The sequence below is a fragment of the Carettochelys insculpta genome, chromosome 1 (genome assembly GCF_033958435.1).
Source record: "Carettochelys insculpta isolate YL-2023 chromosome 1, ASM3395843v1, whole genome shotgun sequence".
NCBI lineage: Eukaryota > Metazoa > Chordata > Testudines > Carettochelyidae > Carettochelys > Carettochelys insculpta.
The window spans coordinates 375,316,043-375,336,367 of record NC_134137.1 but is presented as its reverse complement, the minus strand read 5'-3'; the positions used below and the strand labels follow the sequence as shown (position 1 = coordinate 375,336,367).

Below are 20,325 nucleotides of genomic sequence, written 5' to 3'. Positions count from 1 at the left end.
CTGAGGGCTGTTTTACAGTCATGGTTCCAATATCGCAGAGCTTTGATGAAGCCTTTTGTGCTGTTTAATGAAAAAGGCCAGGGCTCAGCCACCTATCTGAGGCAGAGTGATGAAATTTGATCTTTTGACATCTCAGTACCCTCCCATTGCTGGTGATACTTTTTAAAGACACTAACAGTCCTACTTACAACAGCCCCATTAATAAATAAGTGGAGAGGCACAGATTTACCGGGTAGGTGGTGGTTGGTAGCATCAGCCGGTCTTTTATTAATCCAGAGGCAGCATGGCTTTGAGCAAGCTGCTGGCTGCATGGGGGAGGAGGAGCAGGGCTGAGCTCCTACCTCATGTGCCAATGAAAATCAGTTCACGTACCACCCTGGACACCAGTGGCAAGGACTGCTGACCCCTATTTTAGGCAATACTATCTGTAACCAGTAGCCCATATCTGAGCCCTCCTCCCTGAGGCACAGCCTGATAGGTGTCTGCACTCTGACATCACCGTCCATTGAGGGCTCCTACCACTGGCCATGTGAATGACTGGAAGACGGCCAATATAACGCCAATATTTAAAAAAGGCTCTAGAGGAGACCCTGGCAATTATAGACCGATAAGTTTAACATCAGTACCAGGCAAATTAGTAGAAACACTAGTAAAGAATAAAATTGCAAGGCACGTAGAAGAGCACGAATTGTTGGGCAAAAGTCAGCATGGTTTCTGCAGAGGGAAGTCGTGTCTAACTAATCTATTAGAATTCTTTGAAGGGGTTAATAAACATGCGGACAAGGGGCACCCAGTGGACATAATATACCTAGATTTCCAGAAAGCCTTTGACACGGTCCCACACCAAAGGCTTTTATGTAAATTAGGTGGTCATGGGATAGGAGGAAAGATCCTTTCATGGATTGGGAATTGGTTAAAAGACAGAAAACAAAGGGTGGGAATAAATGGTAAATTTTCACAATGGAGGAGGGTAACTAGTGGTGTTCCCCAGGGGTCAGTCCTGGGACCGGTCCTGTTCAACTTGTTCATCAATGATCTAGAAAATGAGGTAAGCAGTGAGGTGGCAAAGTTTGCAGATGACACCAAGTTGTTCAGGACAGTCAAAACCAAAACAGATTGTGAAGAACTACAAAAAGATCTCAGCAAACTGAGTGATTGGGCAGCAAAATGGCAAATGAAATTTAATGTGGGTAAGTGTAAGGTAATGCATGTTGGAAAAAATAACCCAAATTACACGTACTACATGATGGGGTCAAATTTAGCTATGACAGATCAGGAAAGGGATCTTGGAGTTATAGCGGATAGTTCTCTGAAGACATCCACGCAGTGTGCAGCGGCAGTAAGGTAAGGCAAATAGGATGTTAGGAATTATTAAAAAAGGGATTGATAATAAGACAAAAGATATCATACTTCCCCTATATAAAACTATGGTACGCCCACATCTTGAGTACTGTGTGCAGATGTGGTCTCCTCACCTCAAAAAAGATATATTGGCATTAGAAAAGGTTCAGAAAAGGGCGACTAAGATGATTAGGGGCTTGGAACGGGTCCCATATGGGGAGAGGCTAGAGAGACTGGGACTTTTCAGTTTGGAAAAGAGGCGATTGAGGGGCGATATGATAGAGGTATATAAAATCATGAATGGTGTGGAGAAAGTGAATGTAGAAAAATTATTTACCTTTTCCCATAATACAAGAACTAGGGGACACCAAATGAAATTGATGGGTAGTAGGTTCAAAACTAATAAAAGGAAATTTTTCTTCACACAGTGCACAGTCAACCTGTGGAACTCCTTGCCCGAGGAAGCTGTGAAGGCCAGGACTCTATTAGGGTTTAAAAAAGAGCTTGATAAATTTTTGCAGGTTAGGTCCATAAATGGCTATTAGCCAGGGATAAAGTATGGTGCCCTAGCCTTCAGAACAAGGGCAGGAGATGGATGGCAGGAGATAAATCACTTGATCATTGTCTTCTGTTCTCCTTCTCTGGGGCACCTGGCATTGGCCACCGTCGGCAGATGGGATGCTGGGCTGGATGGACCTTTGGTCTGACCCAGTATGGCCATTCTTATGTTCTTATGTTCAAGATAACCATGTTGTAGCCATCCAATTTGAGCACCTCTCATGCTGAAAGTCCAAATCCTGCCTCTGACAACTTCCTGAGACAGCCGCATTCTGCAGGGGTCCCTTAAGGAAATTTTGGGTGAGTTTTTGGCCTGACTTATGCAGGTGGTCAGTCTAGATGACTGTAATGGCTCCCTCTGGTCTTAAAAATCTATGTATCCTTGTGTCTTGGGGCTCATGCTTTTGCTTTGGGGAACCTTACATGATGGACCATGCTTCCCCTGGGCTCCTCTGTTAGGCTCCCCTTAAAAAAGCGGCCTGAGTGATGGTGTGGTGGTGAAGTCAACAGTGCAGGAGGGAAAAGGACAGGGGGAGGCTTCCCGAGGGACATTGTTTAAAGTATTTGTGTAATAACCAAGAAGACGTAACAGATCGACAGCCTGAGATGTGGGATCGTCTGGCGGGAAAAAGCAGATTCTGGAGTTGTCGCTGTGGATAAGGTAACTGAAAATCAATGAGTGAATGTGACGGGTCAAAGAAAGACTGCTTTGCTAAGAAGAGAACCAAAGTAAGGACTCTCCGGTGCCCCCTATGGACAGCAGGGGACAAGGAGCATGTGCAGCCCTGAAGATCAGAAACAGAGAACAGCCATGTGAAAGGCCAGAATGGAGGGAAAAATTGAGTATATAGTACAGCTTACACTATACATACTAATTGTACCAGAAAGTATCTTGACTTAAGCTGAGGAGTGGAACGGACACAGGAAGACAACAAGACTGCTTATGTGGCTAAAAAGGAAAATTCTCAGTTGCTTTAAGTTACATCTTAGCAACAGAAATTCATCAGGGAATACAAGCACGCAGCATTTAGCAGTTGAAGCTAATGGTAGATGTTTCGCATTAAGATGAGATTTACGGCTTTTTCTGTGAAAAAATCCACACTTATTGCACTAATGAAGCAGACACATTCTTTAAGTCCTCCTGCTGCTGTTGAGGTCAGACAGACATTTGTAGTCTTTAATTATTCTGGCTTTTAAATAAAGTTCTCTCTTAATAAAAGGTCTCTAGAGGGGGGGAAAAGGTCCTAGAGAATCAATCCAGTGATATATGTTACCAGTTCAGCGATGGACAAAATAAGCTCCAATTTAAGGGAAACATACCCACATTTGAAAGGTTAATTCAGTGAATTTGAAACATTTGGGATAAACATAAAGACCCTTCCACCATAGCAGCACTTGCTGTCCATAAAGAGAAAGACATGAATTTTAACACAACATGGGGCCTGATTTTCATTTGTATTAAGGCTCCTTGACACCACTCTGCCAGACTCAAGCTGCATAAAGTGGGTGTAAGTCACATGCCCATTTATACTGGAAGAGGGGTATAAAGGAGATTTATAGCGTCATTTTTAAGGAAACCCCTTTGTCACTGATGAAGGGTGCTTTCCTTCAACAATCAAAGCTTTCTGCCCAGGCAATCACAGTTTTATAGCAAAAGGCAAAAGAAAGGTCAATACCCTGCACTGTAAGTGGTCCAACATAGGCTTGGTTTATACTAGGCTGGGAAGTAGATTGCAGATACGCAATTCTAGCTTTGGCAACTATGCAGCTAAAATTGACTTAGCTGCAACTGACTTACCTGGCTGCACACGCAGAGGGAGGTCAACGGGAGAAACTCTCAATAGCGAGAGGTACAGGGGTTGACTGCTAACCCAAGATCGTCTGATTTTGTGCGTCTCTAACAGAGAAGCTCTGGAAGGTTGACCCTGAATAAGTCAACCTTCCATACAGGACAGACAAGCCCTTAGCCTCAACAGTACAGTAGCCTTACCCAATGAAGTTTGCAAAGTGCTTTGAAATCTATGGATGAAAACTGCAAAGTAGTATTAATAAGACTGTGTTTCACTGAAAGACCACCACAATCCTAGGCACAGTATATGGGAAATATCAGATACATTAAAATGTTATTTCTACTTTGAAGTAAGTTTAGTGTTCATAAAAGATGCCTAAGTCTGAAGCCTGCGTATATCTACACAACAAAACAGAACCTTCCTCAGATTTCTCTAACCAATCTGCCTTGAGTTCAGAGTGACTGCCTTTGGCAGATGGAAGATACCCTGATCTGGAGAGCCTACATGTAGCGGCAGGAGGAACAGGTCAGTCTCAAGGGCCTAATTTCTCCTGGGTTAATGTGCAAGAGGCTGACACCCTTGCTGGCAAACCTAGTCAGGTGATCATGTCCAAACTGGTCTGGGGAACCACCAACTCCTCACACAGGAGTTCTCAAGGGATAAGCTGAAGGGCTGTTCTATTTTTCTAAAGGTCACACTCTGCCCTGATTCACATCCCCGGTTAAGTCAGTTATAATTTGGACCTAAAAATAAATCAACTAGTGGCTTCAAATCAAACTCCCAAAACTTTGACCAAACAATGTTATGAAAGGGTGGCATGTGGCAAACAGGTTTCACTGCTGAAGACATGCGATTTACCTACTACAGTGGCCATGGACTTGGATATGTCTGATGCAGAGGGCAAAACATGACAGTGGTGACTATTACAGTGCTATGAAAAATTCTGCTGGATTACAAGCAAAATGGATAGAAGTCAGGGTGGTACATGGCTTCCATGACATGAGGGGTAACACAAACTGTCAAGATGGGTGAGACAGGGATCAGAAACAAGAAGGGAAATACTTTCCCAAGGAGAGCAAGAGGTAGAAGGGGCTGTGCTCACCTGCAGGCAGTTATAACCCAGCCCTAAATACATGTGCGTGGGACAGAAAGACTGTTAGTGGAAGGACTCAGTGTCCTTTGGTGGAGATGCACCTCCATGTACAGCTGAATAGGGCTACAGAAGCTCCTCTTGCCAAGAGTGAGGGAAAGATGCAAGGCAATACAGGTTGAACTTCTCACCTGGCACCGTCGGGACCTGACTGGTGCCAAATGAGAGAATTTGCTGGATGACAGGAGGTCAATATTGCCTAGCTTGTTACCAACACTTCCACTGCTTATTGGGCTGTTAGAAGACACTTAGGGATAAATTAGAGCAGAACACTGAGACCCACTACAGATGGCTGTGAACAAACTTTATGGGATCATGGGAAACTTGGCCACACTTACGATAAGTGGCTGCCCTGATAAATAAAATCATGCTGGATTATGGTGTTTGCTGGACGAGAAAGTTCCAGATTAGAGAGATTCAACCGCTGCCTTTCTTGGAAAGAAGCAGATACTGAAGCAAATGCAAAGCTCCTTCTGCAAGGGGAGGGCTGTTTTCACAGTGTGATGCTATACCGTCCATTAAAATCTCACATGTGGCTGGTTTAGCCAAACACAGTAATTAGCTTCACGTCTAACACAAAACACTGTACTGCAAGGTTCACCTACTCCAATAAGCAATTACAAGCCACATCTCTGAAATGGCAAGTGTGCCGATGAGGGAGTACTCCTTACAAAATGGGCTTCTTGTTCACAGCAGGGAGTTTGGAAATGTTTTCATGGCTGTCGGTGTAGCTAGCACAGCCTCTGGGTGGGGAGCCGTGCAGTTTCTAGGCCAGGCGAAGCCTCCAGACAGTGTGGAAACTCTTCTGTAATGCCATTTATCACAGTACCAGGATGCCTGGGCAGCCAGGAAGGACGAGGTAGAAAGTGTGGTTCCTGATTTGGATGAGAACTTCCGCAGTGCTCACAGCTGTTCTGAGCCAGACTTTTGGTGCACTCCCCTCTAGACCAGCTGTGAAGCTCATTAAAACCAGGCTATGGGGGGAATTTTAGGAATTTATATTTTAAGGGCTGGTTCCCTGGTTATTGAATCTTAACCTCCATCAAGGTCCCCTGGAAACCTCCTTCCCAATGCTCCTCCTCTCCAGGCTGCGCAGCTCCTTGGACTGGTCAGAATGACAGATGATCTCTGCCTCTGCGCTCCTGAGTAGGTTTGGAGCTGGGGTAAACACTTGCCCAAGCAGGTTGCTGCATTGTTGGACAGTATCTGCCCCAACAAGTCCACTGTCTCTTCCCCCTCCCACGGCCAACTCCTCACCTTCTATCTCCCACTGACACAAACTGCTGCCACCTCTAAGGCTACGGCTGCTCTGCAAGGTTGGGGAGTGATTCCTGGCATGAGAAGACATGTACTAGATCTCACCCCATCTGCCACTCACCACTGCCCAAGCAACTTGTTTGCCAGAAGATGGGAATGGGTGACAGAAGACGGATCACTTGATTACCTGTTCTGTTCATTTCCTCTGGCTCAGGGCACCTGGCATTGGCCGCTGTCGGAAGATAGGACACTGGGCGAGAAGAACCTTTGGTCTCACCCAGCATGGCTGTTCTTAGGTTCTTGTGGCTAGTGTTATTTTTAGTGTGCTAGCTCAGATGACAGCTGTCACCCATAAGTGTACACGAGCTGGTAATCAGACACCTAGCTCATAGCACAGACAGAGACTAAATCTCCAATACAGCAGCAGTTGCTTCCCTTTGTCCATGCAAAGTAGCATGGTTAATTCCGTCACAAGGAAATCAGAGTCCCCCCACATCTATGTCCTTACTTACTTTACTGTGTCTTTACAATTCTCCAGGCTCCGTCACAGGCACACAGCTGCTGCCTTCCTTATTATGCACAAGGAATCCAAACCCACCCCCACAGAATCTCTCCAAGTACATTAGCTCCTCATTTCATTCACAGAGCCAGTTCACAATATGCCTCCCTATTCTCAAAACACTTCAGGGGCTTTCTCCAGGCTACCTAGATGGTCTCTCCCTCCTCTGTATTCTTCTGCCAACACTGGCCACCTTTCCGCTGCCCTACATGCTCCCACTGCTGTGTCTCTCGTCGACTCTCCACACCATTTCAAGCCTTTGCTGAAAACATTATCCAGTCTCTGGGCTCTCTTCTCATGCCAATCTTTTTCTTATCACTTCTCTCTGCACTGGTGTTATTTAACCCGTCAAGTGTTTCCAAATGCATCTTTATGAGATCTCCAGCCTCGTTTAACTGTTGGCACATTTTAGTTTCTCTCTTGCATCTCAGCATTGTCAACCCCAAACAGTCAAATATCATGAGCCCTCAAACATGAGACCAGCTTAAAACTCCTGAGCTTTCAAACAAAACCATCAATTTTGTTTTTTTAATTTCCTTTTTAGTGTTGCAGACTTTACAGCTCACGTTTTCAAGCTTTTCTCTAGACCACAAGGATCAGACTTCTTTTTTTAAAATGAAAGCAAAGATGCTCATCCCACCATCTGACTCTAGAAGCCAGAGAATTAAGAACACTAACAACTACAAGAAGCAGTCAAGTAGCACTTTAAAGACTAGCAAAATAGTTTATTAGGTGAGCTTTCGTGGGACAGACCCACTGGGTCTGTCCCACGAAAGCTCACCTAATAAACTATTTTGCTAGTCTTTAAAGTGCTACTTGACTGCTTTTTGTTTTGATAGTGTATAGACTAGCACGGCTTCCTCTCTGTTACTAACAACTACAAGATGCATGATGAAATCTTAAGTGTTGGCTACACTGGGGCATTGTTAGACTCTTTTGCATTTCTGCTTTGGTTTCAAAATTTTTCCCAACTGTTACTTTCTCTGTTGTACCTCTGACCCACATAACCTCTGCTTTGAATGAACTTGGGGGAGATGGCAGTATTCATTTCACAAGGGAATCCCCCTTACAGAGAGTTACTCAAGTACTGGGAGCAGTGCTTTGTTTAGAAAACACTTTGTTAAACATGACACTGCAGTGAGCTTTTATAATGCTTCTTCTCTTTTCCAAGGAAACTCGCACAACATGAACACTTACTGGCTACTCAACTCATTGGGCATCTGATGAACTAGTGTAGGATCCTGGGAGCAGCCATTGCTTCATTCTTCCAGAGAGACAGTGGGGGTTTCTTTAAAGCTCCTCCTAAAGGTTTTCTTCTGAATGTTCGGCTGTTTCTACCTTTGGTACCCACTGGATAGCAGGATCCAACAGTGATGGGTGGGAAGCTTCTCAATATATGAGCCAAGTCTCAAAAAGCCCAACTCTTGAGTCTGGCTGCTCTATCTGTGGAAACACCATTCCTACTCCTGGCTCACTAGGTCAAAACTATCTTAAGTTAAAATCAGCGATCATACTTCATGGATCCTCAATCTCTTCCGCAGTGTGATCTATGGATGAGGAAATGTGACCGAGATCTCAATGTGTGGCTGTTCCCCAGAATCTCACTAAGATGCTGTTCTTCCAGCTGAGGAATAGTTAATATATTATTCTAATGTAGCCCCCAAAATCTTCCTCTCTATAGAGAGGAAATAGAAACCACACATAGAACGACAGATTGTAATAGACAGGCTATATCCTTAGGTATACGTAGGATTTTTACATATCTTCACTTACTAAAAGGTACATTTTGTACAAATGTATGACCTTAGCCGTACCTGAAATAATCTCTATTGGGAAAAAAGGCAATTCTTTCTTTATGTTATCTCAGTCCCCAATGTCTCCCAACATAAGTAACTGCCGAGCTTAAGAGTCCAAAGTCACTGTATGCAAAACAACCAGTTGAATTTAAATTGGTCTCCAAGGTGTTAGGCTAATTTCATTACTTTCCATCTTTGAACATATGCACAGTATGCAACCAGCTAATAAAACACCTACATAAGACTACAACATCTTGTTTTCCACCTTCATTGCTGTGCATTATAATTCATTTCTGCACAATATTCAGAGGGTTTCTGAAGGATAGTGTTCTAAAAAGGGAATGTAGAGTAGTACATGTTATAGCTACATATAATGAGACTAAGAAACAGAAGGGGCCGAGGAGAAGAAAGAACCACTTCCATTTACCATATAATTTGTTTAAAATCTTGCTTGACTACCCTGCCTAATTCAGTCACTTCTAGCAACTTTAATCCTTAAATGGTTATTGTTAAAAAGAAGTTTGTAGTCCCTTAAAAGACAAGAGAAAAAGAAAATGGCTTTGTCATATCTGACTGGTTTGAAAAATATAAAATCCAATTCTGAAGAAGTGTAGATAAGGGAAGAGCTATGGAAGTGCCATCAGCTTAGCAAACACTAAATAATGAACAATACAGAGACTGCCCAGCATGATAAAACACTCTATTAGCTTGACTGTTTTTAAATGAGTGATAATTGTGGCACATTCCCAGGGAAAGGTTATTGAATTTTTATCTGTAGTAAGGGGCCTTTTGACAGGCTAACCAAAAAGTCACCTACATAAAGCTCTTTCTTTATTGAAATTCACAAAAACAGACTTTCATAACCTCCTCCACCTACCACACTTCCTACATTTACAGTTGGATAGGTATGCCTCAAAATTTACCCATTTTCTGTATATTCAAAGTCATGTAACATCTCATTACATGAAAAAGCTATGGGCTGTCTATGGGGGAAGTGACCCCAAGGAGGGACATGCCTGTGGGTGGTGAGGGAGGGTGAAGATAATTGAGGGAGGGGCCTAAAGGAAAAGTGATTTATAAAATACATCAATGTACTTCTGATAATACAGCCAAGGGTAAATTCCTGGCCCCAGTGAATTTAGTGGGAGTTTTGCCATTAACTCCAATAGGCCCAGGACTTCACTCAAAAGCATTTGCATCAGCCAAAACTTGTAAAAAGAACAAACTTCTCTCTCTCTCTCTCTCTCTCTCTCTCTCTCGCACACACACACACACACACACACACACACACACACACACACACACACACACACAGAGTCCTTTCTTGTAAGAATGGATGGACACAGCATTGGAAAGAGAGGCACCAAGTAACGGCTATGAAGGGAGACACTGCCAACAGCAGGTAAGACAATAAGAACCAAAACTAAACAGTGATACAATCAAAAAGCGAAGTCTCATCCTATTAATGTGGTCCTTTGTCCTGTACTCTTTTCCCCTTCCTTGTCTGTTGCTCTCAGTTGAACCATGTCTAAAATGAGATTGTAAACTCATAGGGAGAGGGCCGGCTCTCAATTGTTCTGTAAAGTGTACAGCCCACACTTTGTGCGCCTAGGTAACACCAGCCACTGAGCTTGACAGCTGATGTTTCCAGCACACACTCCCATTTCTGCTTCAAAAGGAAAACCTGGGTAAGGGTTTTTATTGACTCAAAGGGTTCTTTACTTTAAAATTCAGCCTTTTTATTGAAAACACCCTGGAATTTGTCTGTTGATTCAGGGGTTTTACACCAGTTGCCTGCAGAGTGTCCTAGAGCTGATGGCCAGAAGGGACCAGACTCCAAATCACTAGTCTGACCTCCTGTACATCCAAGGCTGATACCACTGCTACGCACCTGTACACTAAATCCGACCACCAAAACTAGCCCATTGTATTACAGCGCATGGAAGAATGGACTAGTATGTGACACAGGCAAGGAACAGGAGGGACTGAGGTGCACCAATGCCCATACACGAGAATGATAGAGGGAGAGGTACCTAGATAATCCTGGCAAGTGAAACATGCCCACGTGCTGGAGTGGACGGTGAATCCTCCCCTCGTGCTACAAGATTACTGGTTATCTGACCTGTGGGAAAATGTCTTCCCAACCACACAAACCATTAGACCTTGGACATACGAGGAACAGCCAGCCCACCAGGCCTCTGAGAGAATCCCCGCTGCCTCCTCTGAGTCCTCCCTGTGCAATATCCCACGTCCAGCCATGACCATCTCTGATGCTTCAGATGACGGAGGTTAAAGAGCAAAAGCCCACAATTCACAGACTGGGATGGGAGGAAAGAGGGGAGATCGCATCCTAATGCCGCAGGGGGTGGTGGAAACCCTGCAGCATGAGCTTTAGGAAAACATATGATGTAAGCCAGAAGTGAGTCCCAGGACTTCTGAGCCCAGACCCTGGACAACCAGTGGATGGAGGACTTTCTATCCTTAAGGGAACAAGAGGAACCACCTGGGGTTGAACAGCCAATGGCCACCCACATCAGCCAAAAAGGACTTGGGAAGGACAACAGGTTCTATCCAGATCAGTGTCATACACTGGGGCATAAACAGGCTACTCTGACCTCTTGGATGCTGCATAGAGCGACCCACTGCACCAAGAGTACTCTCCACATATGTAATTTATAAACCTTAACCAGATACTCCCCACATCAGGTCTAAGAGGTGGCTACATGTTGATAACCCCGCTGTACAGATGAGTAAAATGCTCACACGGGTGGGATTTTCAAAAGCTCCTGAGTGACTGAGAAGAACATGTCCCATTTCAACAGGATTTATGATCCTAAGTCACTTTGGCCCTTTTGCAAAATCCCTCCCCAATCGTGAATTTCCTGGTCCAGAGTTGGAGAGTCAGAAGAAAAGCCCAGAGTCCCTAGTTCCCCATCCCATGTCACACTGCGTTGTCTCCGCATCTTCTCAGCAAAGCTTCCACTGTCTCATCCTGCCTTCTAGAGTAATACTCGAGACAAGCATGTTTGGCCCCAATCTGGTGGCTAGTCCAGAGAGAGGATAAGAGCCTACAACTGTTAGATCTTAGTGGAATTACTGCTGTAGTGCAAGTAACAGACGCTCACAATATAGCACCTATTTCAAAGCACAAAATAAGGCTGAAGATGGAGCTGATCAGAAACAGAAGATGACAGTGACTATCATGCTGCCCTCTAGCTCAAAGTCAGCCTGCTAGGACACAGGGGTAAACCACACCCTATAAACTCAGTGCAGAAATGATGAAGCCGTCTCTATGCATGGATTATTACAAAGAATAAAGGAGCAATTGGTCAGTTACATTCACACAGAAGCCACTGGTTTCACATCCGCAAATATGACAAAGTCTAAGTGATGTAAGCTGAAAATGAGAATGGCTCAGGGCAGAGGTCTGCAAACTGCAGCTCCCAGTGCTATAATTACAAAATTCTTAAATGGTGAACATCTAAAAGCCCAATAATGAACTCATACCTAAATAGCAAACGATATGTGATCTTGAAACATTGGATAACTCCCCCTTTCATATATGCAGTGCATTGTGGGATATGTTACTGCACCTGTGTTTTAATCATGTTGCTAATAAAGTCTTGATTTTGGAAAGGAAAAGGAAGCTTGCAGCATTCCTGCCATGAAGGTCAACAAGCATGTTAAGAAAGAAAACTGAAATTAAATGGGAAATAAAACTGGCATCATTAAAATAGGTTCGGGAGTGAAAGTCAGGAAGACAGTGGTACACACACCCATATACAAAGTGTGAGGAAACAGAATATGTAAAAAGTTTGTATCTCATTACAAATCGTGTGTGCACTGTTCTCAAAACAGGGGGTTACAAAAAGTACAGTTTGCTCCTTGCCTTTAGAATCTACTCAGTCTGGCAGTCTGCCAGAGCTTGAATTTGGAGCATTTTAGTTTATGGTGGGAGACACCTTTATTTGGCTCATTTATTGCTCCATTCTCCTTGTACACTGCGGATAGCCATATTTAGGTCCCATAGAGATGAGTGCAGTATGGGTCTCTAGATGGAATAAACTGTGGCACAGATAAGGTTTTATGGCACTGGTGGTGTGTGAACCATTAAAACAGCCAGATTTGGGTATTTACAACCCCTCAGGATGGTTCTGTACCCAGCTGTTTGAAGCACTTGCAAAGTCAGTCCATAATTTAATTATTTGTTTTTGTCTGTTCTCCTGTCCTGATGGACCATAGGCAGATACCTTGCCTCATTTCTCTCCTTTGCTCTTTATTCTTTGTATCCGTCCCCAAAAGAATTTCACCACCAGGCCCTTCATTGTAGCTTGGCAGATTTGTAAATACTTTTGACACATGCCATAACCTCTACCCCTTCTCCTCACTTTTTATTTCTCCCATATAGACCGCACTTGGCTGTGCTGACATTCCATTTATGAGTCTCATCCCACCAGGTGTCACTTCTGACCATTAGGTCAATAGATTCCATCATTTAGTAATACCACTCGTCTTTTCTGTTGTTTTAGATACTCCCTGCTTTGTGTGCCAATAGTTTAGCGCATTAATATAAATTTACTGCAAAGTAGGGTGTGTGTATTTATATTTTACTGTATGGAGGTCTCTGCCAAGTATAATATTGTATATTACACATAAAATATTGTATTTTATACTTTTATGTTTATTGACAATTTGTGAAATATCCTCTCTGAAGCAGGAATGTCAAGATGGTGCCCTTTTATGTTTGGGGAACACTGACTTACTTTACTGGTAATGCTAGTACAGCTCTGGGAATAACAGCTGCAGCTCAGCATTTGCTACACTTTTTGTGGAACATGCAAAACTAATTAGACTTGTAAACATTTTTCTTTATAATAGCCTGACAGATTTTTTAACCCAAGTACTTAGAACCCAGAGGACAGATTAAAGTAATCTTGAAGTCAGTCAGAGGTGGGGCCTAAGGATTTTGGGACTGGTCTTTTACATGTTAGCTGATCACACCACTTTGATGATCCCATCAGATCTGAACTAGATAAACAGCATCAGGCTGTGTCAAATGCTTACAGGGCTCAAGCTGAGTCTTTCAGGGGAGATGTAAAGTTAGGTCCTGACTGTTTGGGTGTGGTTAAAGATCCCCTGAGATTTCCACCCCCCACATGATAGTTAAGTGTTTGGCTATCCAAAGACATTAACATGAATGAGAACTGGTTACCCACTTCCCTTCTTCTCTTTAAACCCTTGTACTCTGGATGGAACATAGGTTACCTACAAGTCTCTTCCACTTCATTCTGTCTTGGAACAAAACTTCTAGCTGACCCAGGAGTTCCCCATTTGTTGTCCTTCAATCTCAGCAGATCTTCTCCATGTTGTCTGAGGTCTTCCTCTTTTGCATTTTTCTTGTTGATTTCATTTGAAAGCTTGACAGATGACCATTGATGGTTTTCTGAGTGTGGCCTAGCCATCTCCACTTTCTTCTCTTGATTTGAACATCAAGTTCTTCTTGTCCTGCTCTGTTCCAAAGCTCCTCCTTTGTGACCACGTCTTGCCATTGATGTGAAGGATGTACCTCAGGCACTTGTTTATGAATGTCTGTAGACTGTGATTTGAAGAACGCTTTGAAAGATCTCTATCCAGACAACTATACCACTGCTATTTGCATAGGTGTGACTGAACCAGTACAAGCTGCAAAAATGCAGTGTGTCTACATTAGATACCCTTTTTCAGGTGTCCTGACTGTATTCCACTTGTATAATTCTATTGTCTACTTACAATTGCCTTCTCTTCCTTTCCTTAGGCTGTACCATTACAGTTAAACATCTGTTTCACTCCATGACACAGACAGCTGCATTTAACACTGTCCTTGTCTCCCTTGCAACAGTGTTGATGCATAATGATTGTAAAGGTCATTAGGACCTTCAGGGAAGAGGGAGCTAAAAATGCCAAGTGCTGTAACAAGTAAGTGGCCCCTATGTAGGTGGTCACTGTGTTGCACCCTACAGCCATTTGGAATGATACAGTAAAATAAGGATGGAGATACTACTTTCCTGCTCCAAAAGTATCTAGACCCTTGCCATTTGAGTTAAAGGAGAATCTTCATTAGCCATTAACGTAATAGATTCTATGACATACATGAGAGAAGTTTTAATGCCAGTAAATATACATGGACAATTCTTTATAGTGTTATTTATTAACAAACAAACCCTTATTTCATAAACAACCCCAGTAAAAGGGGCTGCTGCTATAAAGTCTTTTTGCTATTCAAAAACTCCTTTAAAATAAGATGGTTAGGAAGGGTGACAGATTAGTTAACTGATGTGCTGAATGTCCCTCAATCACGTAAGGAAAAAGCCATGAGAGTCAGCACTTTTCTAGGCAATTACAGCATGTCTGGGAGAGTGTTATACTATGAAGCAGATAGCTCAATGACTTTAAACTTCCAGAAGTGTAATAATCACCCTGAGATGTATCATGCAGAGCATGTTATTGCTACAATGAAATGGCATAGGGGACACTATTAGGTCAAAGATGCCATTCTCTGCATAATGGTGAATGTTACAGACTCAGATCTGTCAGCGTCCATCATGTCAGGGGACTCAGCGATGTACAAACAATAGAAACAAGGGCAAGTAGCAAAGGCGGTATTACTCCTAGAGCATTTCTTACAGAGTGACTGTACTTTTAGTGTCGGTGATTCATTCATTCAGAAAGAAGGAAATCATTGCTGAGATCAATTTGTATTTCTGCTGCATAATTGCTTGAGCCAAGAACCAATGCAGGCAATAACAATAATAATGCTAATAAGAGCAACAATAATCATTTGCCTGGCATTCTTCATTCATAGATCTCCACATACTTCACAGATGATGGTACTATCATTATCCCCAGAGAACTGAGGCGCAGGCGAGGAGAATGATTTGCCAGGGGTTATGCTGCCAGATACAGAAACTATGTCTCTTAATTCCCAGTCCCCCACTGTATCCATTGGACCACAATGCATCTCAGTATGAGCGGGGCCACCTCCTGCGCAGTAGATTTATCATCTGCCAGTATAACATTGCCGCAGTAATAAGCCTTTTCAATACATAAACCGGGATGTTTCTAGTTAAAAGAGTATCTCTCAATCATTTTTCCTCCTAAGCAGGCTTTTCAGCATCAGCTCAATACAGAACACTTTCCCTGCCTCCTGTACTGTAAGCTGGGAAAGCTGAAATGATTTGAACCACTTTCCAACGTGCAGCTTTCATAAAAAATATGTTCTTTTAATACAGCTGTTTTAATCTTTTCCCCATCTTTCAAGCTTTGGAATAACCAGAAGAAACAAGAGGCTATGAAGGCATTTAGGAAAGTGAAAAGACAGAATTCTCTTCCTATTTTATTGCATGTCATGCATCTTATAGAAAATAAGATGTCCTACTTCCCTGTTGGCTCTATAGAAAACTGTTCTAAAATATCCCATGATCTAGTTCTGCCTTATTTTACTCAAACAGAAAAATTGTCCAAATGGCCCAGCACTGGAATTTCCCTAGATGAAACCTCATTAGCAGAAGCTGTTTAAAACTTTGTGGACAGGACTATGTCTGGCCCTCTATGCATGCACAAGAGGACAGGGCAAGATGCCACTGTATGCAAAAACTGTCCGTTGTTTCTACTCCCAGTAGCGCTGATGCCCCTCTATTATGGGGTGTGGAGTTGTGGGACTGCTCCCACACAAGCGAGCAGAACTGATACCCTGCAGAGGGAAGGACATACTGTGCTCCATAGACAGGTGGAGCTGCTTTGCCTTGTGCTTCTCCTTGAGCCTTCAGAGGAATTGCAGCTGCTTAAGACAATTGCCTCCAGTTCCACCACTCTGAAAATGTCTCTCCACACTTCCTATGCTGCAGTGATGTTCCTTAAAAACAGCCTAGCCCTGCGTGAGTTGTAACCCAGCAGAACCTAAGTCTTAAAACCCCTTCGATCTAGCCTGTACAGTTCCATAACACCGTTAGGTGCATGTTCTACTGTCAAGGCCAATGTTTCCATGCTGTCAGGAAACCCACGATTGCTACTCACTCTGAGCTGTGGGAAGGTTGGCGAAGGCTGCCTTTGTGCGACCAGCTAACCACTCCAGGCTTTCATGCATGTTGGCCAGGGCCTTCAGGTCACTGACATCACGTAGGATTTCCTGCTGTGGGATCAGTTTATCTCCAAGGTTCCCAATCAGGACTTCTGACTCTTTGCCGAAGGCAGCCCTGAAATGCAAACATGAACCCAGCATGTTAATACAGTGCAGAGGCAATAAGAACGGGGAAAGACAATAACCAGTTTGGTTATTTAGAACAGGATTTCTCAACCCATGGCCAGGACCCAAAATCGGGTCACCACAATGTTTCACAGGGTCCTGCAGCAGCTCCTGTTGCTCTTGTCCCACAGACCCAACTGGGACTGGCCTCCCTGCTCCAGGCAGAGGCATTGAGAGCTGCCACAGGCCTGGGGACAAGGTGGGGGGTGGGGGCTGGCTCTCCACCACAGAAGAGGTGGGGCCAAGGGCAGAAAAGGCAGGGCTTGGGTATCACAGAATCACAGGGCTGGAAGGGACCTCAGGAGGTCATCTAGTCCAGCCCCCTGCTTCAAGCAGGATCAACCCCTACTAAGTCATTCCAGCCAGGACCTTGTCCAGCTGGGACTTAAAAACCTCAAGGGATGGAGAATCCACCACCTCTCTAGGCAACACATTCCAGTGCTTCACCACCCTCCTGGTGAAGTAGTTTTTCCTAATATCTTACCTACACCCTTCCCTCTTCAACTTCTGACCATTACTCCTTGTTCTGCCATCTGACACCACTGAGAACAGTTTCTCACCCTCCTCTTTAGAGCTCCCCTTCAGGAAGTTGAAGGCTGCTATTAAATCACTTCTAAGTCTTCTCTTCTGTAAACTAAACAAGCTCAAATCCCTCAGCCTATCCTCATAGGTCTTGTGCTCCAGACCCTTAATCATTTTTGTTGCCCTTTGCTGAACCTGCTCCAGCACATCCACATCCTTTTTATACTGGGGGCCCAAAACTGGACACAATATTCCAGATGTGGCCTCACCAGTGCCGAATAAAGAGGAATAACTACTTCCCTAGATCTGCTCGAAATGCTCCTCCTAATGCATCCCAGGATGCCGTTAGCTTTCTTGGCTACAAGGGCACACTGTTTACTTATATCTAGGCTTTCATCCACCATAACCCCTAGGTCCCTTTCCATCGTACTGCTGCTGAGCCAGTCGGTCACCAGCCTGTAACAAGGTTTGGGATTCTTCCGCCCCAGGTGCAGGACTCTGCACTTCTCCTTATTGAACTGTATCAGATTTCTTTTGGCCCAGTCCTCCAATTTATCCAGGTCCCTCTGGATTCTCTCTCTACCCTCCAACGTATCTACCTCTCCGCCTAGTTTTGTGTCACCCACAAACTTGCTGAGGGTGCAATCCAGTCCCTCATCCAGGTCATTAATAAAGATGTTGAATAACACCGGCCCCAGAACTGAGCCTTGCGGCACTCTGCTTGAAACAGATCACCATCCAGATATTGAGCCATTGACCACTACCCGCTGGGCCCGACCATCAAGCCAGCTTTCTATCCATTTTATAGTCCAAGGATCCAATCCATATTTCCTTAACTTATGGACAAGAATGTTGTGGGAGACCGTATCAAAAGCCTTGCTGAAGTCAAGGTACATCACATGCACTGACTTCCTCATGTCCACAGAGCTTGTTACCTCGTCATAGAAGCCTATCAGATTGGTCAGGCAGGACTTGCCCCTGGTGAATCCATGTTGGCTACTTTTGATCACTTTCCCCTCTTCCAAGTGCTCCAAAATGGATTCTTTGAGGATTCCCTCCATTATTTTCCCAGGGATTGAGGTAAGGCTGACCGGTCTATAGTTCCCTGGATTGTCCTCCTTTCCTTTTTTAAACATGGGCACTATGTTTGCCTTCTTCCAGTCACCTGGTATCTCCCCTGATCTCCAAGAGTCTTCAAGGATAATGGCCAAAGGTTCAGCAATGACCTCTCCCAATTCCCTCAGTACCCTGGGGTGCATTAAATGCAGACCCATGGACTTGTGCACATCTAGTTTTTCTCGATAGCTCAGAACTTGTTCCTTCTCCACAGATGGCTGCCCTCCAGCTTCCCCTACTGCATCATCTAGGACCCTCATGGGGAGGTTGACTTTGTCTGTGAAGACTGAGGCAAAAAAAGCATTGAGTACTTCAGCTTCTCCTGCATCATCTGTCACTAGGTTACCCCCCTCATCCATTAATGGCCCCACACCTTCTTTGGTAACCTGTTGATTGTTCACATGCCTGTAGAAGCCCTTCTTGTTACTCTTCACTTCCCTTGCCAGCTGCAGTTCCAATTGTGCTTTCGCTAAGTCATCCCTGGCCTTCCCCACTCCCTTGGAGTTGCCCACAGAGCAGCACACAGCACTCCACAGCATTTCGAAAGGGCCCGGAGCTTAGGTCACAGTGGTGGCTGAAGCTGTGAGCTGCTATGAAATGTCAGGCCCGGGGCAATTGCCCTCTTTGTCCCCCCCATTGGCAGGCCTGGCTCCAGGCATTTCAACCTCTGAGGTCCCAGAGCCTCTCAGGATTGGTCCAGCTGTTAATCCTGGAAGTGCAGGTAGGTTAAATTTGAGTGACCTGCACTTCAACCCCATAAGCCAAGTCACAGCTCCACTCGCAGATTTGGACTAGTCAGGGTGGTGGGACCAAACTTGAGCAGTGCTGCAATCTTGGAGGTTGCAATACCCGGGGCAGAGAGCCAAGCCCAGACAGCCCCATAGCACAGGTGCTGGAGAAGCCACCACTGTGGGGTGAGTGCCTGGCAGGTCCCAAAGCCCCTCCCTGCAGGACCAGGCCCAACAAAGACCACCACAGGGCTCCAGCCCCAGACTATTTACTGGGTTGTAACAAGTCAAACATTTACAGATGGATTCTGAGCTCAAAAAAGGTTGAGAACCACTGATTTAGAACATCCACTCTTGCCAATGCATAGCTGTTCCTCACAGTCAGTTCTTAAGAGCTGCCCCCAATCTAGTTTTAAATGCTGCATGTGATGGAGCTTACCAGCTTTGTGAACACCATCCATTCTGGAAGAAACAATTTGACTGCCCAATTTGTTTCATTCTCATGGAGTTTACTTTAATATTCTTCCTGAGTTACGTTCTCTCAGCTTTGTCCCATTACTCACAGTTACTTCCCTACTACCACCCTAAACAGCTCCAGTTCCTTCTTTGCAAATTGCACTCTTCAGATACATGTTCATCTGTTTTCATGTCTGCCTGTAGTTAGCATTTAGGCAAGCTACACATATTTAGTTCATTTAATCTTCCCTTGTAAGTCAGTCCCTTCTGCTTCTGCATCATTTTTCATGCATACATCAAATGAAACGTACCATGGAGTTTGATGGCTCAAAAGAACAAGAAGGCGAATAAGCAGCTTTGAAATTTAGACATTACATTAAAAGTGACAATCAAGAAAAACACATTTACGTTGCACATTAAAAGCTCCAAAGTACTTCTTCCAATGGTCACAAGAACATGAAGGATCTGAATGCAAGAACAGTCATAGTTGGTCAAACCAACGGACCGTCTAGCCCGCTACTCTTCTTCCAGTGCCAGATGCCTCAGAGGGAATGAACTAAACAGAACAACTATTGTAATCCACCCGCTTTCATCCAGTCCCAGCTTTTGGCAGTGGGACTTTAGTGATACCTGGAGCACATGGTTGCATCACTGCCAGCTTGACCAATAGCAATTGATGGATCTATCCCCCATGAACTTAGCTAATTTTATTTTGAACTCAGTTATGCTTCTGGCCTTTGAGCTCCACAAGTTGTCGCCTGTCAATGAACT

At 44.2% G+C, this 20,325-nt stretch overlaps 1 protein-coding gene across 1 annotated transcript in view; it reads right to left on the bottom strand.

Moving 5' to 3' along the window:
- EXOC4 (exocyst complex component 4) overlaps window positions 1–20,325 on the bottom strand; it is a 663,660-nt gene that overhangs the window by 78,948 nt on the left and 564,387 nt on the right. The window contains exon 14 of the mRNA XM_074975764.1: window positions 16,504–16,682. Within this exon, the coding sequence (XP_074831865.1) occupies window positions 16,504–16,682 (179 nt within the window). The remainder of the gene's footprint in view (window positions 1–16,503; window positions 16,683–20,325) is intronic.